The following is a 26,106-nucleotide window of genomic DNA, read 5'->3' on the forward strand; positions in this document are numbered from 1 at the left end:
TACCACTCCGCCAAAAAAAAAAACTTATTTTTTTCAAGGAGGACAAAAAATAAAGATTGATTTAGATCTGCCCCTCCACATTTTAGTCAAAATATTAGAGCTATCCCTATGTTTTCAAACCAATAACATACCTCCCTTGACCAGTCTTCTTCTCTAAGATGAACATAAATGACCTCATCTTCAACCTCTAGTTGCAGAACCCCTTAATTTTCTCTCAGAAAAATTCTATCATCTTCAACCTGCTTTTTATCCTCACAACTTTAAGAATCTATCTCCTAAAACCATCAAATCTTTAGAACATAATATGTTTTCTTGGTGTAGAAGTTTCAATTTTCGGTTTTCCTGGAAGACATTCAAAGCCATGAATTGAAGATAAGGTTGATTGGGTTAAAAATAGTTTTACCAAGAAGTTAACAAACTTGTAGATGTTAAAGGAGGAGAGAAGCCAACTACTGACCACATGAACTTTCAAGTTTCAACCCACTTCTTTTGGGACCTATACCCCAATTCAAACTTATGAAGCATAAAAATCATTATAGATGCTATCAGTATGATTGTTATTTCTTTACTTTACCTAACTTATTACAGGTCAAGGTATTCAACAGCAGACAAAATATGAGGCACCTTGGTAAAAGAAACCAAATCTCTTAAACAGGTACAATAAAAGAAAATTCCTATGTCAATGGAAAGCTTGAAACAAAAGCAGCTTCTCAAAATCTTTATGGAAGCCTCTTTAAGAAATAAAAAAAAAACAAAAAATACATATTGGTTCATGATAAGGATTCTGTGCACCTGTCCCGACAAACCAGAGACAAAGCATGTACAACCTATCTTTAACCATATCATTTCTGAACCAGGAGATAACATCAATAAACCACCAAAGAGAGAAAGAAAAGAAAGAGAAAAATGGTGTTGGTGGTGGCGGGAGGTGGGAGGTGTAAGACAATTAAAGTCATACTAAAGTTTCCTGTGTCTTGAGCCTCTTTTGAGCTTGATCCGAATCCTCACCACTGCTTGCAACCCTAGAATGTGACATAGCTTGATTTCTAGAGCAAGGGTCTTTATGATCCTGAGGCATGAAGACAATGATTAGGTGGTACTTTGTTCTTAGTTAATAGCCTGCGTAAAGACATCCAGGCAAAAGAGTCACGACTTTAGACTAAACTGAAGGTTATGTTCTTGAGGACACAAGTCCCAAACCCAAAAGCATAACCCCAAGTAGAGTTTTTAAAATAATATGTCAAATTCATATCAAATCTTAACCCCCCAATCGATTTGTATCTATGTTTGAATCCTTTTAGATAAAAAAAAACCAAAGAATTCCAAGGTAATCTTACCAATCACAGTTAAAAGTACTATAATTTGAATTAAAACATGAGGTACATGGCTCCAGTGTATGTAATTTTTTTTTCTTTAAACAATATAGAAATGAGAATTAGTGGGTTGGGTGTTTCAACTGATTGCCTAACAAGAGTGACTATAAGTGCATTGGGATTTGGAACTGTTAGAGTTCATATTTAATGTCATGTGGGCCCAATACTTAAGTCCACACGACCAACCACATGTTTTTAATATAAAAGAGAGACCGAACCCTATTGGGAGTGACCGACTCATTCTCCTCTATTTTCCTCATTCTCTCCTTAACCCTAATCTTCTAAAACATGGTATTAGAGCATTTCTACAATTAGATCTGCTTGATTTCTCTTTTTTTCTTCCCTTTTCTTAATCCTTTCTTTTTTTTCTCTTCAATCCAATACTTCCAAAAAGCCTTGGTTCCAAAAAGGGATTAGGTGTTTGAGATTTGTTTGTTTGCATCTAAATGTTTATCTAAAGCTTCATTTGTATTTGTTTAAGGTGTTAATGAATGATTTGGGAATTGATGGACAGTTTTGAAGTCTTAAAATTTTTGTTTCAACAAAAAAAAATTGTGACTAGTGTCGTGCGAAAAGTGTCGCGTGAATGTGCTCATGAACAATGTTTTCTGCACACAAAAATCGACTTCTCAATTAATAGTTTGAAATTTTGTCTAGATCTCGAATTTTTTTTTCCGGGTGGTTTTGGGTTTTGCGATTTTATTCCGATCGTTGTTTCGAAACCCTCTCAACCCTAGCCACATATCATAGAATATCCCAAGGATTACCATCTTTTTTTAATCTTTGTGCGGGTTTTCAATTTACTCCTCCCCGAGTGGCAAATTTGGGGATTTCTGATGATGTTGGTAGAGGAGCTCATGGTGGTGATTTGAAGTGTACCTATTGTAGCTAACACTGAACAATTTTATTGGAATAAATGGGGTAAACCTGCTTGAGCTAATTGGGCTCAAGAGGAACCTCCTCAGAATTTCACTGATTGCACTTCTCAGAATACATTTAGAGTTGCATTTTCCGATCTTACCACACAGTTGGAAGAGATTCTTCAGAAGTTGACCACGTTGACTGCAAAACCTACTTCACCCACAACTACTTCAGGTAATCCCACATGTATGGCTGCCAAGTCTCCCTCATCTTGGGTCATCGAATCAGGAGCTAGTGCCCACATGTCTCGTATATCTTGTCTTTTTTTCTAAATTTCACTCTTAATTCTCACATTGAACTAATTGATGGGTCCACTCGTAATGTAGTTGGGAAAGGTGATGTTTTTCCAAACTCATCTCTTCCTTTATCTTTTACTCTTTTAGTCCCTAATTTCCTTTTAATCTATTTTCTGTTAGTCGACTTACAAAATCATTACAGTGCTCCATAACCTTCTTCCCTTCTTATTGTGTCTTTCAAGATCTCAAGACCAAGAAGATGTTGGTTTGGGACATGAAAAATATGGATTATACTATTTAATGCATGATGCGCCTGCTTTTGCCTTGAGTGTTTCAGTTTCACCCCTTCAATGGAACTATCGGTTAGGTCATGTGTCTTTGACTAATTTACATCGTGTTATTCCTAAGTTGAGTTCAGTGCTAGTTTTAGAATGTGAGGCTTGTCAATTGGGCAAGCCTTACCGTAGTTCTTTTCCTAGTCATATAGAGAGTCGTTAATCTAATCTTTTTGAAATAATTCATATAGATATTCGGGGTCCGTCGAGAATAAAAAGTTTATATGATTTTCATTACTTTGTGGTGTTTGTGGATGATTATTCTCGTATGACATGGCCCTTCTCATTGAAAGATCGTACTGAATTTTCTCGTGTTTCGCTTACTTTTTATAAAGAAATTTCAGTCCAATTTAGCAAACTAGAGAAAATTATTCATTCTGATAATGCCTTAGAATACATGCGATCTTCTATTCAGTCTTTTTGTTCAGATAATGACATTATTCATCAAACCAGTTGTGTTAATACTTCTCAACAGAATTGTGTTGTGGAGCGAAAACATCATCGTTTACTTGATGATGCTTGCACCATTATGTTTCAGATGCATGTACCTAAGTCTTACTAAGGAAATGTTATCCTCACAACTTGTCATCTTATTAATTGCATGTCATCATCAATTTTAAATGGTCAATCACCTTTCTCTTTGGTTTATCCTCAAGTTCATATCTTTACTGTTACTCCTCGAGTCTTTAGTTGTATTTGCGTTGTTCACTCATTTGACCCTGGATTGATTAAACATTTCCCAAGATCCATCAAATGTTTCTTTTTAGGTTACTCTCGTATACGAAAAAGGTATAGGTGTTTGTGTTTTCTCGATCATATGTTGATACATTGCTCATTTTCTTATAATATTTGGTCGAAATTCCTTGGTCTCTTTGGTTTGAATTGGGTTCCTCCTCGTAAGTTCTCCTCGTTGTTAGTAGAATGGACTAGTAACGTTTTCCACTCCAGAAAAAGGATTCCTTGGGCTTTGCTCCCCTCAGCTATCGCTTGGGGGATCTAGAACGAAAGAAATAACAGAGTGTTCAAGAATCAGAGTAGCAGTTCTCATGTAGGTTTTTTGGAGATCTTGGGTTTGTTATACCTTTGGTCAAAGCAGCATATAGAGTTTGCGGGGACTACATTTGATGATTTTGTGTTTAGATGGCACTCATTTTGTAATTACTAATGTTGTTTTTCGTTTCTTTATTGTTCTTATTTGAGGCTTTCTCGGCCTCTTTGTTTCTTATTTCCCCTTTATGATCAATATATTATACTTTTCAAAAAAAAAAGGTATAGGTGTTATTGTCTTGTCACTCAACGCTACTATGTAAGTGTTGATGTGATATTCTATAAGTCTACACCTTATTTTTCTTCTATTGGTGTCTCATTTAACTTGAATCTTATATTCTTATCTCTTCTCGTCAGGGGGAGCTGTTTCCTACAATTTCCACCACTCTTGTGCTTCTAATTCTTCCTGCAGGTGACCCTTCCACCGTGCCTCTTCAAGTATATCAACGCACTCGTTTCCGAGCACCTCCATCTTCTTTGCTAACCCCAAATCCTTCATCAACTTCACTTGAGGTTCTTCCACATCTACCAGTATCTACTTCTACCTCTAGTGATCTTCCTATTGCTTTAAGGAAAGATCTACTCTTGTTGATTTTGTGTTTTTTCATTTGATGTTAACTTCATTTCGCCAATTTGTATTTTCCTTGTCTGTTATTTCTATTCTCACTTCTTACGCACAAGCATTATCCTCCTTTGAGTTGAAACTAGCTATGGATGAGGAGTGCAGCCCTTCATCATAATCATACTTGGGACCTATTGGGAAGTAGGTTGTGGGGTGTAGATAAGTGTATACAGTCAAGTATCTTCCTAATGGATCTGTTGAGAGGTTGAAGGCTCGCCTTGTAGCCAAAAGTTACACACAGACTTATGGGATTGATTATAGTAAGACTTTTTCTCCAGTGACTCGCCTAAACTCTGTTAGAGTTCTTATATCAGTTGGATATTAAAAATGCCTTTCGACATGAAGACTTGCAAGAGGAGGCATATATAGAGTAGCTATCTGGATACGTTGCCTTTGGTAAGACTGACCTAGTGTGTCGTATTTATAGACTAAAGGCCCTACCCCCGGAAAGAGAGACAGAAGAAGTTGAACTTCGGAGAGCTTCTACTAGCTTGGAATTCCCTTTTACCCTAGCTCAGGAGAAAAAAGGCCCTAGGATATCTTCTCCTACTATTAAATGGAGGATTCCGCACGACAAAGCAAACCCCCTTATTGAGCTAAAAGCGCACTTATGGTATCCTACAGAAAGCAATCTATGGGTTAGAACAGTCGCTTAAAGCTTGATTTTATAAATTTAGCTCAGTTGTTCTCGCCTATGGATTTGTTAAGTCTACGTCTGATCTTTCAGTATTTTATAACACTTATAGATCCCACTACTAAGCTTGATGTTGAACAAGGGAAGATTTATGCTGATGTAGGGCGTAATCGTAGGTTAATTGACAAACAAATCTACCTGGCTGTCACTCACCCAGGTATTACCTTTGTTGTGGGAGTAGTTAGTCAATTTATGCATGCTCTGCAACAGACTCATTGGGATGTAGTGTTTAGGATACTGAGATATCTAAAGGGGTAACCAGGCAAAGGATTATCATAAACTTTCACTTCTTATATCAATTACTGGCTTCTCAGATGCTGATTATGTGACAAGCTGGACTGATCATAGATCTACTTCTGGGTATTGTACCTTCATGGGAGGTAATTTGGTGTAGTCAAAAAACAACAAGTTGTAACTCGTTTTAGTACTGAAACAGAATACAAAACGATGGCACATACTGCATGTGAGATGCTTTGAGTTCAAAGTCTTCTAAAGGAGGTGGGGATTGAAGTTCCTACTCCTATGCCTATGTATTGTAATAACCAAGCTGCTAGTTATATAGTTAGTAATCCAGTATTCCACGAAAGAATCAAGTACATTGAGGTTGATTGTTACTTTATTCATAATATGATGATGGCTAAAAAGATATCTACTCCCTATATTAAGTCAGAAAATCAATTGAGAGATGTTCTCACAAAACCATTGTCAAGAGAGTTCCTTAATATTTTTTGTATTAAATTGGGCATGTCAAATTCGTATGCTCCAGCTTGAGGGGAGTGTTAGAGTTCTTATTTAATGTCGTGTGGATTCAATACTTAAGCCCACACGACCCATGTCTTATTTCTCAATAATGTAAAGTCGTGTGAGCCCAATACGTAAGCCCACATGACCAACCACATGTTTTTAATATAAAATAGAGGCCAAACCTTGTTGAGAGTGACCGACTCATTCTCTTCTCTATTTTCCTCATTCTCTCCTTAACCTTAATTTTCTAAAAGGAACCTATTGAAATGAGGTAGAAATTTATATTCTGACAATGAGATATTGCCACATGATTGGGATTTTATTTTTTTTTAGAAATATATATTGTATAATTAGAATAGTGCCTCGTAGTGCATATTGGGATTTTAACGTAAAAACCTGTTTGGTCAACATTTGCAAGTTTTTGTACAAAACCTTGACATTATTTGTGGGTATTATTTCATAATTTTTATGACTCTTACGATCCACCCACCGACTTGAATCCTAATCATTGTGATTTAATGATATAATTCAATTCTGACAGCTTTGATTCCAAGTACTCTAATGCAATTCCTATAATTCTTAAATGCTAAACTGACATAACAATAGCATAATCACACTAAAGACCTTTGAAGTTCAGATGGGACAGAAGATCCAATAAAACTCATTACACTGCAGGCAAATGCCTGGGTAAATTTTGGTTTATGGTAATATCCAATTATTCCCCCTATTAGGGAAAGGGCTTCAGCAAAAAAAAAAAAGCTAAGGAAAGGAGGAGGGGGTGTGGGGTGGAGTACCTTTGCACCAGATGTCATAGTAGTCAGTCTATTGATTGCTCGATTTCCGACATCAACTTGCACTGATATACTGGCTTGTGACAGATCAACACCTGAGCTCTGCAGTGCTTGCGTCAAATTATTCAACAACCTGCTTCCACATTAAACCCATTCTCACTATAAGCATAAAATTAACATCACTTCAGATGAAGACTCTTTAAAGAATAAACAGTGAACTCCAGTTAGATTTTCTGTTGTTGCCAGAGAACAGAATTATATTTCATGCAAAACAAACCAGGCAAGAAATTTTGTACAACTTATGGGTGTTCAATGTCAATGGAAACAAGCATGACAATCCCCTATCTTCGGCTATCCTCAGCAGGAATATTCTAAATTTCTAGTAATGACTTGAGTAACACACACGGATTCCCTGATGTCTGGACTGATGCAAGGACCATATTTCAAAAATCATATTGACAGCATGATCCTTAAGTTCAATCGCCCTACATTTCTCGTAAACCATAATGCATTTGTTTTCTTTGAGAAATTAATCAGACAATAGAATGGCAGGATTGATGCTATTCTTGGACTATGGAACAAACAACAGTTGTTCCACGAATCAGACAGCCTTGTTAATAGCTATGCATCATTATCCGGTAGAGGATATACTTGTCAGCAGCATGGGTTACTCATTCTACATTTCCATTTTTAGAACTGAACATAATTTTGTTTAAACTTTCAACAATTAAGGTCAAATTAGTGTTATAGATCAAATCCTGTTGACAACAGAGCTGTGAACACTACATGCAAGGATTAGTGCATCAGATTTCAACAAAAGATGAGGGAGTTTCATCACTAGAATAAGAATATAAACAAACTAAAATAACAGTTACTCACCTTTGAGAATAAACACCAGCAATGCTAATTGTGCCCCCTTCAATAGTGAGCTCACCCCGTTCATTTAACGCATCATTTGTGACATTGCATTCCGTTGTGCATGGTGTACTCTGCCACAACTGAGTTGGAGGCTGGGATTCCATATTGTCCACATCGGAGATAGGTCCCTGTTGTGCAAGCCCACTACTCCTTCCCAAAGGAGTGAAAGTGTTTGGCTGGAGAGGAACAGGTAGGGGTATGGTCCTGTTAGCTAGTCCAGAGTGGTGATCCATTGCCTTGTAGGCAGAACTGGCGCTCAGGTCAGATTCTAATGGGTTCTGTGTGTTTGTCAGCATGCTAGGGGTGCCCACCATGCTATTGTCATCGAACTTACCAGCAAACATCAATGCTGGATCAGTGCCATTATTTATGACTCGAGAATGATCAACCATATTTTCTACAGGTCCATGGCCATTTCTCTGTTTCAAACAAAGAAGGATGGTCACTTAAATTTTTCATAAAAATGAATATATTGGGAGTAACAGATCTACAGACTAAAATGCATTAAATGCCCAATGTCAGAGTCCAACATAGGTACAAAGTGTTGGATTCGAAAAATCGTGCAAAATAGGATTCATAGGCTTTACATTATATTTAAAATAATTATTCTTATTTAAGAAAAATGACAACAATGATCATTGGATGGGCAGATATGAACAACACATCAACATTCCATTTATGCACAAACATGGCGTAATGTTGACAAGAGTATGTGTGGGAACTTGTGGACTGCAACACTTTGGACAGGCACATTCAAACATACACATGCAAACAAGACCACCAATCCCTACCCAATCTTCTACCCACTTATGCATGATTCCTAAGCCCACATGGATGCCCATATTCTAAAATGTCTTGGTCAGGCAAAAGCATGGAATTGATATTTTACCCATGGTGTCAACTTCAAGGGCTCTTGATTCCACCCTTGGTATGAAGCTGACGCCTCATACCGATGTACTTTTTCCTGTAAAAGCTGAACGTACTCAATGACCTGCACAGAAATACAGATTTTCTAATCATGACATACCTATTTTGAAGCATCCAGGTAACATAACACATATAATATTAAAATTCATAATGTACCTCCAATAAGAATGATGCCTTATCTCTCTTCTGATCATTCTCGGGTATCAGATCTCTCAATATCTGAAATCTGCATGAGAAGTTTATTGACCATCAAGTCTATTGAAAAGTAACACTGGTGTTCCTTGGGACTAGGAGCACTTTTATATTTAGCAACAGATTCACAAAATCCAAATTTTTGTCTTTCCCTCCATCCTTTTGGATTCTCAGATAACTGGGAATCCAAAAAGAACTTTGGATTTTGTGAATCTGTTGCTAAATATAGAAGGATGGAGGGAACTGGGAAAGCTATTAATCACACAGGAACCTAAGCTGCATAACAATACACCTATGTCCACCTCACATTTTCAGGGGTCATAATTTTAACATCATGGCAGTCATTACAATGAATTAACAGAAAGTACGATGGATACAAGATTATCAAAATAGTTAATAACAACTCTTCTCATATTACTAGCACGCAGTGTAGTTAAAGCTTCATCTAGATGAGCTCCTCACCTAGCTGAGACCCCTAGCACCTGAAGACTGGATCAGGCAGGTGTTCTGACAGAAGTGGTCACACTAGATATTTACACGTTAGGTAGTAGCCAAGGCACTAGGTGTTAAAGCATTGCCTAGGATAGCCATACAAAATTAACGTTAAATGTGCTAACTACATTAGAAATTAATACATTTTAGAGGCAAATCTCAGTATGGTTGCTGCTATTATAATCATTACCATTGTTTGTCTATCCATTTTTTAATGGACATACCACATTCAGCGAGTTCTTATGGGACAATAGAATTGAATCTAAAACAATTCAATTAAGAAGGTAGGTCTACATATCAAACCCATTATGATGGTGAATATGACTGCCTTGCAGAAATGGTCATGGAGCTATGTGGAGGAGATGGAACACCTTTACAGAAAATTATTAAAAAATATATTAATTAATTATTATTATTATTATTTTAAAATTGTAAAAAAGATAATAAACAGATGGTTAACCACTGAATTTTAACTTTCCAATTTTACCCCTACAAAAAATAGGTTGTACAACCACCTGTTTTCACTAACGATCCACGTGGCAAGTCAAAACAGGCAGTTTGACCATGTGTTTTGAATTTTTTATCTTAAAAACCTGAAAACAGGCTGCCCAATAGCCAATTTCTGCCAACACTCCACGTGGCATGTCAAAACAGACAGTTTGACCGCATGTTTTCAATTTTTTATTTAAAATATCAGAAAGTAGATCTAACGGTCAAATATTTAAATGAAACAGGCAGTTGGACCAACCGCTTTCAATTTCAACGGTCACATAACAGAATTTTGATGAAAACAAGTTGTTGGACAACCCATTTTCAGTTCAAACGGTCATCAATGGTATTATTTTGAAAAAAGGTGGTCCAACCGCTTGTTTTCAACTTTTCACCTATAACTAGGCGCTTGGTGGCTGGTAGGAGTGCACATTGGATTGGACCAAACCAAGAACTGAACCATGGCACTTCGGATTGGGTTGGTTCGGTTTTTAAGCTAATCAGTTCGGTTTTGGATCACAAATTTGAAAAACCGATGATTCGGTTCAGTTCTCATTTCATGGGAATCCTAGAACCGAACGAATATATATCTTATGTTCTCCTTTCCTCATCCCAAAAAAGCTTTTGGATTTTGAGAAGAAACCCTAGCCGTCAACCGCATCATCCATCACCAGAGAAACACTCACCGTCTCTCTCTCTCTCTCTCTCTCTCTCTCTCTCTCTCTCTTCTCTCTCTCTCTCTCTCTCTCTCTCTCTCTGTAACATCCCTTGATCCCCCAAACACTTATTTGATTGTGTTTGACTAGCCTTACTAAGTTAGTAAGGATTTCACCATCACTAAGGGTTTTTGGGCTCAACTTGTGGCATCCAAACACATGATCCAAGGCTTCAGGGTTTTAGAGGATAAAATTCTGTGAATTTTGAAAAATAAATCTCAAAAAATTATTACTTTTTCACTGTTGTATTTCAATTTTAAGGTTTGGAGTTATATTGAAGTTCGGTTGCCATCCATTTTTCAAAACCTTGGATCAAGTTTTTATATAAAAAAAAAATTGGTCCCGAGTTTTTTGAAGCATTTTAGAGGTCTGTGGTGTTGGATTGCTGAGGTGGTAATCCATTTGAGAAAAACAATTCTTAGTAAGGCCCAAATCTTTACCAAGTTAGATGACCCGAGAACCAAACCGAACCGAACTAAAGTCAGTTTGGGTTGGTTCAGTTCTAAGGTGTAGTCGATGCAATTTTGATTCCGAATTTGTAGAACCAATTAAGTTCGGTTTGGTTCTAATTTTGCCCCCAAACCGAACAGTGTGCACCCCTAGTGGTTAGGGTGTACAAAGAGAAGAAAACATGCACTCTAAGCACCTGATTTAGTGCGTGAAGAAAACATGCACTTGCAGTCTCTGGTTTCATGGTCAAACGTAGTGGTTACATGTAAAGGGGCATTGAAAACAGGCAGTCCAACCGCCTATTTTCAAGGGGAGTAGTGAGGCCCTACATATGGAAGTATTTTGGGTGTTTAAATTTTAACTTTTCAAAAACTGGTGATTGAACTGCCTGGTTTCATAAGCAGGCAATTCAACCACCTGTTTCTTATCTTTTTTAAAAAATTAAAATATTTTTAATAATTAATAATATTTCGTATAAAAAACTCATAATTATACTTTTATTAAGATAGTACTTCATAACATCTTTATAAATATTCTTGAAGTGAGATAAAATTACGCTACTAGCTACCAAATTGCTTTATAACAACAGAAAATTATTTTAAAAAATAATTAATTATAAAATAATATAACACTTTTTAATAATTTAAAAAAGATAATAAACAAGCAGTTGTACCGCAACTTATGAAACTAGGTAATTCAACCGCCTGTTTTTGAAAAATTAAAATTAAATTACCCACAATACCCTCACGCCTAAGGGCCTCCCTACCCATTGAAAACAGGCACAGGCGATCCAACCGCCTATTTCCAAAGTTCATTTTGTCTTTTCCTAATTACCCACTGCACCATTGCATTTGACCACCTCTTTGACCCTAAAAACAGACACTCCAAGTGTATGTTTTCATTTCTTTATACACCTCAGTGATGTAGGACAGTGAGGGAAAAAGAGAAAATTTGGGAAAATAGAGAATTTGGTTTAGGATTTTGGGTAAAGATTTGGGCGACAATAGTAGAAAATTTCTAAAATCCCAATTGGCTATATTTTAAAATGTAAAACACAAAGTTTTCCAATTACAACTTTTTGAAATTACGATTAAGGAAAGGATTAAGGTATTTTGATTTTCCACATTTTGAAATTACGATTAGGGGGAGATTTAGGGTATTTGGATTAGAGATTAATGAAATAAAAGTTAAAGAAAGTATGAAAGGATTAAGAATTGAGGTTTGTAGGTTTCAAGAATCAAGAATTCAAAACTCAAGTTTCAAGATTTCAAGAAATCAAAAAATCAAAAATCGAGAATTCTTATTAAAAAATCAAGAAAACAGATGTTATGGGTGGTTTTTTGAAAGGATTGGAGGTTTTTGATGGTTCCTTGATCTTTAAAAAAAAATGTTAAAAAGATGGATTTAAGAAGATAGAGGATAAGAAGAAGATTAAAGAAAGAAACAAAAAAAAAAATTTGATATTTACCTTGGAATCACTCCAATGATTTCCATGGCATCAGCCACATTGAATGCACCAACATTCAAAAGAAAACAGAGACTCTTATAATTTTGTTTATTCCATTCATTCTCTCTCTTAAATTTTCAACCCTAATAGACTTAAATAAAAGACAAGTTAAAATTACTAAACTATCCCTAAACATTATACTAAGACCACGGCCAATAAAACATGAAAATAAGCCCAAAAAACATAAAAATAAAATCTTAAAACAATTCAAAACTAAAAAAATAACTAATCTCAAATAATCTCAAATGATAAATCTAGACCTAATTAAGTGAAAATCTAAATAATTACAAATTTTTCATCGGAACCCTTGACCGTTGACTTGATTTGTGTTTCGCATTACCTAGCTACCAAGTGCCTATTTATAGGTGAAAAGTTGAAAACAAACGGTTGGACTGCCTGTTTTCAAAATAATATCGATGATGACCATTTGAACTGAAAACATGTTGTACAACAACCTATTTCATCAAAATAGATTAGATGACGATTGCAGCTAAAAATAAATGGTCCAACCAGCTATTTTCATACAAATATTTGACCGTTAGACCTGTTTTCAGAATTTTTTTTTAAATAAAAAATTGAAAACATGCGATCAAACCATCTATTTTTTTTTTATAAGTATAATTTTATTGAAAGAAGAAAAGATTCAAAGAAAGAAACAACAGTTGTCGAGGTGACCAACCAAAGAAAACGAAAAAAGCCTAAACTATTACGCTATGTGTCCCATCCAAATACAAAACCCTCAAAGAAAACACCCTTGAAGTTAGGCCACAATTTGGACCGAATGAACAGAAGTCCTAAGATATTTAGATTGAGCTCCTGATGAGAGGTTTCCAAGCCTTTTAAGTCGGTTTTGACTTGCCACATGGACCATTAGAGAAAATAAACTGGTGAACAGTCCATTTCAGGTTTTATAAACAAAAAATTCAAAACAAATGGTCAAACAGTCTACATGAATAGTTAATGAAAACAGGTGGTTGGACAACCTGTTTTTGCAGGGGTAAAATTGGAAAGTCAAAATCTGACAGTCCGACCACCTGTTTATTATATTGTTTTACAATTTTAAATATCAAAATTAATTAATTAATTTTTAATATATATATATATTTTTTGTAATCTTTAATGGATAACCATTGACTATGTATACTATAATGGGTGGTCTCCTACTCATCAAAAATAAAATAAAATATGGATGGTTTCTATAATTAACAAATGTTCCTACGAAAGTGGAGTTTGAAAAGGAATTACCAACCTCTACAACACCGTTCATTGTTGAATCAATTTTTCTTCAAGATTGGACTTTCAAAGAGATTCTAGAAAAACACTTGGTGTGGTGATTCCTCTATTTATCACGATTTTCCTCCCATCTACAACCTATTTCTAGTAATAGAAATTTCAATCAATCAATATACCTATGGATCTAGAGTTAAACATGATCCATCCTGGAACATGGGCGGCCAACGGAAAAACCTAAAAGATTGAGAGATCGACATCATGGTTTTATATTTTTTCTTTTTGGTCATAAAGGCTCAAATCAATGTCTTCAACTTCAACAACAAAGAACTTTATGGTATGGATAATCAAACCCCAAAGGTAAATTCTTGATTTCTGTTTGTGATAGGCAATGGTAAATTCTTGATCAAATCTCTCTATGTTGTTATGACCAAAGACACTAAGTCTTTTCATCAAAACCCTTTGGAGTACGCCTATACCTCAAAAGTCTCCTTTCCCTAGATAGCTTGCTTGACAATATTCCCAAAGTTGACCACTTTATTATTTTAGAATTTTGAATCCCTGATAGATGCTCATCGTGTAAGATGGTGGTAGGGAAGTTAGACCACCTCTTCATCAACCAAGAATTCCCTAGAAGAGTGGGGAGTTCTTTTAACCATTTTGGGATTTATTGAACAATTCCCATGTGCATCTTGGACATTATTAAGGGTTGGGCTGCCAATGACTTCTCTACGAGATGCAATATGTTATGAAAATGCTGCCTTCACAATGATTTAGGGCATTTGGAAGGACCAAAACGCATCAAATACTCATGAATAAGAAAGAGGGTGAATAAGGAAGAAGACTCGAAATGGTGGTCTTAAAAGTCAAGGTTCTTACATACAACTGGTCATCCATTTTTGAGGATTTTAGACGCATCCACACTGAGGACTTGGTCATCAATTGGGATTAGATGACCCCATTGATGGTTGCTTTCCCTTTGGGTTTTTGCTAGTCTCTCCCTCACTAGAACTCTTCTAGTGCACCATCATTCCTAATTTTAAATTTGTATTAGATAAATAAATCATCGCCCATACTTCACCAAGGAATTGCACAATGATTTTTACGACATTTGAGCACTTTAATGTCATGTGGACATATTGATTTGTTATTCCTTTGATCATCCCAAGATCTGGGGAAACTGCAAAAAATGACATGGAGTAGCCACAGAAACTCCCACTTGATATGTCACCAGAAAAAACGTTATAAAGATTACATTAGACAACGATTTAAGAAGGTTAGACCGTACAGTTTGAGAAGGTTTGACCAATGATCCAAGTGAAATATTGGTGAAATAGTTGGCACGTGTTCTGACCACAAATTGAGAAGGTCAGACAGGTACAGCATGGTGAGATACAACCTATGTTGGAACTTCTCAACCGTATATATAAAAATAAAAATTATTGAAATAGAACGCATGGGAATAGAATTAAGTGAAATGCACTTACTAAATAGGCGAAATTTTGATTCAAAACATCAAGACACCATGCTCTATGCAGGGGCAGAGCCAGGATTTTGCTCATGTGGGGGCAACCAAGAGTAGAAAAAAAAATTGTGGGGACAATTAAGAGTGAAAAAAATAGTTATGGGGGCAACTAAGAGTGGAAAAAAAAAATTTGTGGGGGCAGCAGTGGCAAATTTCTTTATCCGCCACTAAAATCTATCACAATAGTTCATTAACCCATAGAATTTGAAAATGCTTGTGGGGGCAAGTGCCCCCACAGCCCCCACTCTAAATCCTCCCCTGGTTCTATGAGGAAGGAAAGGCAATAAAAAAAGATCATTCTTTAGTTCCCTGAGACTATTCAGCGAAGTAGTGCAGAGAAAGCAGTGATCGAAGGCAAATATTGAGCCATAAGAAGATGAAACATGAGAATAGGTGGACCAATATTTCTCTTCCCAATTCTTTTCTGTTTTCATTGAGAAAGATTTGCATCATTGATCTCTCTACTCAAGTCACATATAACTATTTATTTGCATCCAACTCTTTTGTAAGTCCCCATCCTGACCCCCACCCACCTCCACTCCCACACCTTCCCTCTACAAAACCTTTAATGGTAGTCAACCATAAAATTAATGGAAAAGGAGGGGATTTTTTATTTGGGAAAAAGGGTGTTAAAGATAGATTGAAAGAACCAAGATTTTGGTTCCCAGATAGAAGTAAGATGACAAGAAACAAGATTTGAGTGGGAAGAAACAAGTGAGATGAAAACCCTAACTCTTATCACAAAAATTCGCCCAGATGTGAGACATTTTCAAAAATTTCAACAACAAATTGGTCCTGGGACATCAACAGTTCAGTCTGTTTAACAATCAAAGTGTTGATCACAGAATTTACACGAACCAAAACACCTTTACTACACATTCCAGTCCGATTTTCAGAACATGAAATTTTTTTTTTTTTTAAATGAATTAGAATCCATGAGAAATGATTTAATAGGGAACTTGCCTCTCGTTGATTTTGCACCTCCTTCGCTGCTCAGTGGCGGAGTGCTTTGATCGTGGCGTGTTGGCTCTCTGATCAGCCCTCTTCCCATCTCCTGTTACCGTTAAAAAAACATATATATTTTTATTTAAATTACAAACTGTATTGGCACCAAAAAAATCTCATTTTTTTATATTTTAAGAAACTCTCAAATACAAGTTATCAGAAACTCATGAAGCATGCAAGGCCGCCCCAAATTCGATGAGACATGAATCTCTCTCATATGCGCCAAGTGTTACAGCTAAATTGACAGTAGTCCCCTCCCCAGCGCATGTTAGATTCTCAGAATAAAAAGGTAACCAAAGATTCATTAAGAATAAAGAGCAATAAAACCCCAACCCACGGCACATGTTAGATACCAGCTATAGAACTCTAGAATAACATACCTTTGTGAGAAGAAACAGACTTTTTAGAGAGGAATTCCTCCTCATCGTCTTCTTCTTCGTCCTGAAGACCTCTCCCAGATTTCATCATCTCCATGAATCTCTCTGATTCTTCTTGTCTGATTTCCTACAAAGTTCCCAAAAACCAGCTCAAAAGAAGAAATCAATTCAAGAACACAAATATAGAAACCCTAGAATAAGTGGAAGAGAAGTGGAGAGAGAATGTGTGTCACCACCGACTTGGAAGTTGAAAAGGAGCTGAAGCTGCTGTGATTGATGAAAGGAGACTGTAATGGCCGCTCTGATGAGTGATCAACACTGCACCAACTTTCAGCTATGCAGGAGAAGAGAGAGAGAGAGAGAGAGAGAGAAATGCCCTAAGTTTTCCCCTCGATTAATTTGTAATGGCTTTGCTATTTTGCGCATGGAAGGTGCTGTGCCTGTTAGGTGTGGACATTGGATTGGGTAAATCCGATAACCGAACCAATCCAAAGCCTTTTGGATTGGATTGATTCGGATTCAGCATGGTTTGGTTCGGGTGTGGATTGTAAAAAACAAATCCAATTATTTTGGTTCGATTCCGGATTAAGGGTATAATAGCACCGAGCTAATCCGAAATATGGGTCCCGTTCAACACCCAACCATTTGCCCAACATGTTTTGTCCTACATGGATTAGAAGTTTTGGAATCGGTTGATTTTTTTGTGAGGATGATCTCTATGGTGAGGAGATCATCCTCACCAAAAATTAGTTCATTCCAAAACTTCTAACCCCATATTTACAAGTTGAAAAATCGTGAAACGTCCATTTTTTGTAAACCATTTGTGATGGAGTTAGAAGTTTTGGAATGGGCTGATTTTTTGTGAGGATGATCTCCTCACCATAGAAATCATCCTCACCAAAAATCAACCAATTCCAAAACTTTTAACCCATGTAGGATAAAACATGTTGGGTAAATGGTTGGGTGCTGAACATTTCCCCCGAAGTATATATATATATATATATATAGAGAGAGAGAGAGAGAGAGGTAACTTATCAAAGTCTTTAACTTCATCCCCTCTGTTTTTTTCTAACAAAAACTCATAATAAAAAATAATTTTAAAAAGTACACAAATCTCTCTTTCAACTCTCAAATGGATCTACCCATTTATGGAAAAACTTTCTCAAGAGTTTGATTCCTTATTTTTTTTATGATAACCTTTATGTTGTGTTTGCTAAATGAAATATACTATACGAACCCAGACTTGGATTTATTAATCTACCATTTATGGATTAGTTTCCTCGCTAATCCATCCAAAATACCAATTTAAAAATTGTAATTTTTTTTTTTAGTCTCATTGAGCTTCCTCTAATTTTTAATTTATATAGATTTCAATCAAAATTTAATCATAAAATCATTTTCATTTTTAAAATACCATTATTTATGATCTAATCCAAAGGGTTTATCTTTTGAAAGAAAAAATATTAGTTTTTCTATTTTGAAAGTATGAGAACTGAGAACCGATCCGAACCAAGGTTGGTTTGGATTGGTTCGGTTCTATAAGGTAATTGGATTGATTTGGTTCCAAATTTGTAGAACCGATCATGTTTGGTTTGATTCCAATTTTACCAAAATCCGAACAATGTGCACCTTATGTTGCGCTCTTTTTATTCATTGTTTTGGGTGGCAAGCCTAATTGGGTTTGGATCATGATAAATAAGTCGAATCCGAATTAGGGAAGTCAACCCGGTTAATTGTTCTGTCATTAATGTATAGTTTTAAATATAACAATAATTATTTAAATATTTTTTAAAATTTTATAATGATTTTTGTGACTGGATACTAATTTATGGTTGTGTGACTTTATTTTTAGTGGTAGAAATGAAACTTATTTTTTTCCAATAAAGATTAAAATTTTACTAAACAGACTATATATGAGTCGGGTCAGGTATACTTATTTATAAATGGGTTGGGTTTAGATTTAAGTTTTTGACACGATTATTAAATAGATTGGACTTGGGTTTGGTAAATTTTCATGATACCATTACCTCAACACAACCCGACACATTGCCACATCTAGTTTTACCTTGAAATTTAGGATCTCAATGGATACCATTTAACTCGAACCAAAAATTAATAATATATATCTATATGAGGAATGTTAACGTCCAATACTTTACAAGGACATTAACATTGTCCACTACATTTATTTTTCAATAATATCCCCTTTCCATTTTGCCTTTTCAGTGAAAAAGAAGGGTGTGTTGGTCTTTTACATAATAAATTTGTGTTTACATAATAAATTATACTAGCATTTAAGTCTTTTGAATTTGGTCTAATTAATGTGTGCCCTTAGGGCACACATTAAAGTGCAATAAATATATTTTGAGAATTGGATTTTGTATTGAAAATAACCTTCAAAAAAATTAATTTTTACCAAAATACCCTTAGATTCCAATTTTCAAAGCATATTTATTGCACTTTTAGGGCACACGTTAACAAAATCCTTTTGAATTAAATGTTTCTTTTATACTAAATATTTTGGCAATCAATAGCAACATAATAAATGCATTTATTAATGGTATAATAAATATATTTATTGTGTAAAAGACATTCCAAGACCTCATGAGGATATTAGTATTATCCAATACTTTTTTTTCCTAATAATACTCTTACTCATTTTGTCTTTTACTGAAAAAGACAAGAGTATATTGGTCTTTTATATAATAAATGTTTGTTTACATAACAAATGTTATAAGCATTTAAGTATTTTGAATTAAATATTTTTTTTTTTTTTTTTTGTAATAAATGTTTTGGCAATTAATGCCAGCATAATAAATGCATTTATCATTAGCATAATGGATGTATTTATTATATAAAAGACTAACATGCCCTTATATATGGGGAATGCTAACGTCCAATACTTCATGGAGACGTTAGCATTGTCCAACAATTTTTTTTTTCAATAATACCCCTCTTCGTTTTGTTTTTTAATGAAAAAAAACAAGAATGTATTTGTTTTTTTACATAATAAATGCTTGTTCACATAATAAATATTATAAGCATTTAAATATTTTGAATTAAATATTTTTTTTGTAATAAATCTTTGACAATCAATGCCAACATAATTAATGCATTTATTAATTACATAATAAATGTATTTATTGTGTAAAAGGCTAATAATATATATATATAGGGGAACACTAACATCTAAGACTTCATGGGGACGTTAGTGTTGTCCAACACTCTTTTTTTCAATAATACCCCTCCTCGTTTTATCTTATAGTAAAAAAAACAAGGGCATGTTAGTCTTTTACCGAAAAATACATTTATTATGCTGGCATTGATTGTGAAAGTATTTATTATAAATATATATATATATATATATATATATATATATATATTTAATTAAAAATACTTAAATGCTCATTGCATTTATCATGTAAATAAACATTTATTATGTAAAAGACCAATACACCCTTATCTTTTTCATTAAAAACTAAAACAATGAGAGGTATCATTAGGAAAAAAGTGTTGGACAATGCTAACGTCTCCATAAAGTATTGGATGTAAGCATTCCTTATATATTCCAATCAAAAGTTCTAAACCCTTTTTCAATATTCGGTCAAAGTATGGTCAATAAAGATGAATTTTAATATATATTTTTAAATTATTAATTTATATCCTCGCTAATAAATTATAATTATTTTTACGATAATGCATAATTTTCTTGAAGGAATAAAAGTTTTACATTGATTTAAAAGAGGCCTTTTCTAATAGGGTCGGAATTCATACTCATGAAAAGTGAACTCATATGTTCACACACAATTTTAACTGTGTATATGTAAGATCCAAACGGTTGGGATAAAGATGAATCCCAAGAATATATTATAGATCACTAAGTCCCAACTGTTGAAACATATGAGTTCACCTTCACGAGCTATGAATCCCAACCCTTTTCTAATATTGCTCAAATTTTTTAATGGAAAAAAATATACTTGCATCTAGAGAATATACAATTTTACTATCATTGGGAGTATTTTTTTTTCTCATTCTCTTATTGCAAATCAGAACCATGGGTACTAGTGTTCTTGTGAATCTAATATCCAGTTCCATTTATTTTAGATTTGAAAGCAAAAAAAGAAAAATTGTTCCAAAGTATCTTTGTAACCAACCCAGAATCGACCCATTGACACTCTTACTCCATGTTGGTTAAATTTTTGTTTTCTAAATACGTGTTAAAATAACACATATTCAAATTATTGACTCAATTGTCTATCTAGACAAATTAACTTGACAATCATAGGCGATGAGTTAAATAATAAGAGTCTGACTATCGTAAGTTAGTAAGGATTTTCAGTCTTACTAAAGATCCTTGGGCTCGCCTTGTCACATCAAAAAACATGATCTAATGCTCTAGGGTTGTAGAGGACAAAATTCTATGAACTTCGAAAGAAAAATATATATATATTTTTCACCGTTCGATTTTAATTTTAAATTTTGAAGTTAGGTGGAAGATCTGTAGTCATCCATTTTCAGAACCTTGATCAAGCCCAAATTAAATCATTTTTTGATTTTTTTATATGAGTTTTTCGATGAAATTTAGAGGATTGTGATGTTGGATTTCTTAAATGATAATCCATTTGAACAAAACAACCCTTAGTAAGGCTTAAAATCTTATTAAGAAAAATGTTTCTTAGATAATAATATGTTATATTTTAAATACTAGAGTTTGCCTGAGCATCCTAGGGGTGCAATTTGATTCAATTCAAATCGAGATCCGAACCTAACCAATAGCTTTGGGGTGGTTTGGTTCAATTTGGATTGGTTTGGTTCCAATGGAATTTGGTTTGGTTCTAATTCTTATTTAGTGGAACCGACCTATGTCAGTTCGGTTCCAATTTGACCTCAAACCGAACCAAGTTGCACTCCTAGAGCATACTCCTTAAGGTTAATAGGTATACGAGAAAATGTAATAAAGTTGATGGGGGCTAATTTTTAGAAAAAAGGGCAAGAGAGGAAATAAAATAAAGCTGAAGGCATATTATTGAAAAATGATATTATTAAGAAGAGTAGGAGAAGAAAGGTAATAAAGTTGGAAGGGTATCTTTAGGGAAAAAATGAGAAAAATAACAAAAGTTAGATTAAATTTGAAACCCTACTCATGTAGGGGATAAACATTGGAAAAAGAACCCTTGTGTTTTATTATATGGACATGGATTTAAAAACTATTTTAATATGTTAAAAGAGATTCTATTGTCACACCATCTTTGGCTAATGCCACTCTAATGCATTTGTAAATCACCAAAGAATTAGGATGCATCTTGAGAGGGCATTAGTAAAAGTTGATGTGATAACAAAAGCTCTCTATTTTAATATAAATAAAAATATAGAGTTGTTATTAGCACCCCAACTTTTACTTATTACACCCTAATAAAAAATAAACAGATCATTCAAACATTAAGAAGGTTTTACTCAAATTATTATCTCAACATTACAACACTCTTTCAAACAATTTCAATAGTTGTTTACTATTATGATTAGGCTCATATAAAATCTTAAACAAAAAACAAAAACAAAAACAAAAAATCTAGAAAAAAAATTTAAGAGAGAACTTCTATTGGCACCCCAACTTTTATACTTATTCTCAACCATTTACTTATTTTCTTTATTTTTAATTGGGGTGTAACAAGTAAAAGTAGGGGTGCCAATAGCAACTCTCTAAAACTTTTGAAATTATTGGACTTAGTCTTAGACCCATAGTTCAATTGGGTTTGACACATTGCAAAACAACTTTGAGGTCGTTGGTTCAAGTCTAGTTTACCCACACACAAAAAAGTTAAAAAAATTATATAATCAAATAACTCAGACGTACTCACTCGATTGAGTTGACTTTACAACATGGTTCCATCAAGCTTGGGGGCCTATTCACCTAGAGATCAAATCATTGACTTGGCCTCATTTCAAGTCGACTCAACCAAGTTTTGACGCGATCCAAACAAGTTTAAATGCTATGACAAATTTTGGGAAGGTATTTGTTAGGGTTGGCAATTGGTTGGATTTTATATAATATCTAATTAGATCTTAAATATAGAATTTTGATCTAGACTTTGGTGTTTTGGATCAGATTCGGATTAAAATTTGAAATCCAATAAAATTTCAAATCGCTCTTAGATTAATCTCAATCTAATCTGATGAATATCTAAACCAATGATTTTTACAAACGTCCTTTTAGTTCAATGTTTATAAAGAATTAAAAGAAGAGGTAGGTAATTTAATTTGAATTAAAGAATGGGTAGGTGTGTGATGTACAACATTTATGAACTTAAAAGTTCAACCTCTCATCTCTCTCTAAAATAATTATCCCCCTAAAATCCATCGTCCTCAAAAACTTACCCAGATGTGAAAATCATATTCCCTCAAAATCCATCGTCTTCAACTCCTCAATGGCTCCACCCCGTCTCTCTCTTTCCCCCACAAACCTAGTCTTCAAACATCTCCTCCTCAAATCATCTTCTCCACATTTTCGTCAAAAAATAGAGTTCATGATGCTTGGATCGAATTGGTTTTGGATAGAGTGAATTCCTAATTGGATCGGATTTGATATTGATCCAATATCGAATTGATCCATTCCCAACCCCTAGACTTTGTTATCTGTCTAAACAAACCAAAAGGTAACTAAAAAAAAAAAACTGTAAATGTACACTAAGTTTATCAAAAGTCTACCTCCTTTTTTTAATGAATTAATGGTGAATTTTTTTTCCTAAAATACCCTTCAAAATTTAAATTATTAAATCACTTTTTTTTTTAATAAAATCAAATTTTCACTAATTGTTTATGAGAAGAGGGAGGTTGATTTTCGATCAAGGGTGGTAAACTTAATCTTACATCTTAAAGGGGTGTAAACCTAATACCAATTTCGTGGGGACCTATATTGCATTACCCTACAAAAAAAATATTCAAAATAAACCCATATAAATATAACCTTGAATTGGATCAATCAAGTCTAAGAGCAACTCCAACGCATCTTCCAAAATCTCTTCCATTTCCATCAAATGCCATATTGGAGTGTAGAATCCACTAGAGGGGTCTCCAACGCAATCTTCCAAAACCTCTTCCATTTTAGAATTTTAAGTTTTCAAGCTCCAAAATAAAAGATAAGTAGAGCTATTCCGGGCTCCAAATTTGTTGATAGATGGGTAGAGTTTCATCTTGGATTGGAACAAAAAATATATTAAAATTTTATGGATCACCAATTTGGAAGACACTGTTGGAGTGCAAACACCATGCTCACACAAAATGGTGATTTATAATGCTCAAATCCTCTATTATGGATTATCAAAATGGAGTTTCCCCTTGGAGTTGCTCTAAGTTTGGTACCAAGATGTTGACTTTTTCAATCACACCCTTGAGTTTGTTTTGTTACAAGCTTTGACTCTAGAGCTTTGTTAGTTGTAAACAAGGTAGGAAGTTTGAGAGAGTTAGAGTTATGGAAATATTTTCCTTATCTCATTGTGAAAGTAGGATTGAGTTTATATAAAGTATTAATAGAATCTTTACAGCTATGGAATCCTCAATAATATATTTTATACAAAAATAATTACAAAAAATTTCATATCACAGTAGATTTGGTGAAGAGGAATTTCCTTAAGTGAATGGGATTCTTATCCATGATTGATTCAGTGTAGCTCAAATTATCATTCTTTAACACGCCCCCATAAACTCAAGGTGGCATCATGAACTTTGAGTTTATCCCTCATGTATAGAAAACGGGTTTTGGGTAGTCCCTTAGTGAGTCCATCGGCTAATTAGTCTTTGGTGGAAATGAACCGGACATCCAGATCCTTGCGGACAACTTTATCTCGGATAAATTGGAAGTCAATTTCTACATGTTTTGTGTGAGCATGAAAAACAGGGTTAGCTGTAAGATAGGTAGCTCCAATGTTATCACACCATAGAAGAAAAGCAATGGAAAGATAGACACCCATTTCGCACAGAAGTGATTGCAACAAAGTGAGTTCAACGACTGTATTGGTTAGGGAGCGATACTCAGATCCGGTATTAGAACGAGCCATAATAGTCTATTTATATGAGCTCCAAGAGATCAAGTTGGGACTAAGGAAGATGGCATAGCCACTTGTTAATCAATCAAAATAAGCAGTTAAAACACAGGATGAAGCTCGTTGGAAGATAAGCCCATGGGTAAAAGTGGCCTTAAGATATCAAAGGATTTGTTTGAATGCTATCTAGTGATCTAAAGTTGGCTGGTGCATGAATTGACACACCTTGTTGATAGCAAAGGCGATATCAGGACGTGTTAGAGTGACATATTGAAGGGCCCCAACAATGCTTTGATACATAGTAGTGTCCTCAAGTAGAGTGTCACTATGATGAGAAAGTGAAGTAGTAGAAAAATGGGTGGAGATCGGCTTGCATTTAACCATATTAGCTCGATCTAGGAGATCTCGAATATAGCGTTGTTGTTAGAAAAGAAGTCCATGATGAAGCAAGATAGCATTAATGCCCAAAAAATAGTGTAAAGGCTTAAGGTCTTTGGTTGCGAATTTGGAGGCCACATTACGAATCAAAGAAACATCGGTAAGAGAATTTCCAATTACCAATATGTCATCAACATAAACAAGGACAGATATGATGATACCTGATTTGTTGTAAACAAAGAGTGGGGTGTCGGTCTTTGAGCCAAGAAAACCTTGCTCTAAGAAAAATGAGCAAAGACGTTCAAACCATGCTTGTGGAGCCTATTTGAGTCCATAAATAGACTTATGGAAATGACAAGCATGGGTTGGATGTTGAAAATCAATGAACCCAGGAAGTCAAGACATGTACACTTCTTCCTATAATCATCCATGGAGAAAAGCATTATGAACGTCCAATTGTTGAATAAACAAGTCCTTGGAGATTGCAAGAGAGATGACTACTCGAATAATTGTTGGCTTAACCACTAGACTAAATATTTCAGTATATTCGATTTCTGCTTCTTGGTTATAACCTTTTGCTACCAAACACGACTTATAACATTTAAGAGACCCATCGACATATTGTTTCATCTTAAAAATCGACAACCAATAACACTTATGGTAAGATGAAATGGTACAAGGGTTTATGTTCCATTATTGAGAAGAACAATAAATTTTGTGGCCATAGTTGAGCGTCATTCTGGACTGGAATTCGCTTGAGTAAAACATGTTGGTTTGGACATGGGGGACATCAACCTAGAAGAAAGAGCTATAAAGAGGAGATATTTAGATGACATAAAGGCCTTTGAGCATCTAGTACTATTTTGAGAACATGTTACCATGTGATGAAGTGGAAAAAATTTTGGTAACTTAACTTTGGGCTGAATTTTAGTAACTTTGGGACATCAGCAAGGTCGGGATGGTGATTGGAATCATGTGACACATCTGAAATAGGCAGGGTAGGTTGAGGAGATGAAATAAAGGGCAAACAAGTAGTGGGAAACTGGGTTCTAACTGAAGTATGTGCTACTACAATAAGTGAGTTAGCCACGCAGATGA

The 26,106-nt window shown here is 34.7% G+C and overlaps 1 protein-coding gene across 3 annotated transcripts; it reads right to left on the reverse strand.

Moving 5' to 3' along the window:
- Positions 1-629: 629 nt before the first annotated feature.
- LOC147401405 (transcription factor BIM2-like) lies at positions 630-16,996 on the reverse strand. 3 transcript variants are annotated; one of them, XM_086442703.1, is made up of 8 exons: positions 16,832-16,996; positions 16,595-16,718; positions 16,173-16,263; positions 8,765-8,834; positions 8,571-8,672; positions 7,643-8,100; positions 6,767-6,896; positions 630-1,069 (listed from the first exon to the last, which is right to left on the reverse strand). In XM_086442703.1, the coding sequence occupies exons 2-8, from the start codon at positions 16,686-16,688 to the stop codon at positions 953-955; spliced, it is 1,062 nt and encodes a 353-aa protein (XP_086298829.1). In that variant the 5' UTR covers positions 16,689-16,718; positions 16,832-16,996; the 3' UTR covers positions 630-952. The 3 variants fall into 3 exon arrangements, with proteins under 3 accessions (XP_086298829.1, XP_086298830.1, XP_086298831.1); XM_086442704.1 differs by having other exon boundaries at positions 16,825-16,977; XM_086442705.1 differs by having other exon boundaries at positions 981-1,119.
- Positions 16,997-26,106: the final 9,110 nt, after the last annotated feature.

The sequence above is a fragment of the Akebia trifoliata genome, chromosome 5 (genome assembly GCF_017979445.1).
Source record: "Akebia trifoliata isolate Shusen 1 chromosome 5, ASM1797944v1, whole genome shotgun sequence".
NCBI classification, from domain to species: Eukaryota; Viridiplantae; Streptophyta; class Magnoliopsida; order Ranunculales; family Lardizabalaceae; genus Akebia; species Akebia trifoliata.

What these genes read in the sequence shown, in the direction of transcription:
- LOC147401405 (XM_086442703.1), bottom strand. Translation starts at nt 16,688, where the DNA reads ATGGAGATGATGAAATCTGGGAGAGGTCTTCAGGACGAAGAAGAAGAC. An exon ending in CCTTGAAGTTGACACCATGG is followed by an intron (nt 8,101 to 8,570) that starts GTAAAATATCAA and finishes TGTTTGAAACAG; the next exon opens with AGAAATGGCCATGGACCTGT. An exon ending in GCTGGTGTTTATTCTCAAAG is followed by an intron (nt 6,897 to 7,642) that starts GTGAGTAACTGT and finishes ATGTGGAAGCAG; the next exon opens with GTTGTTGAATAATTTGACGC.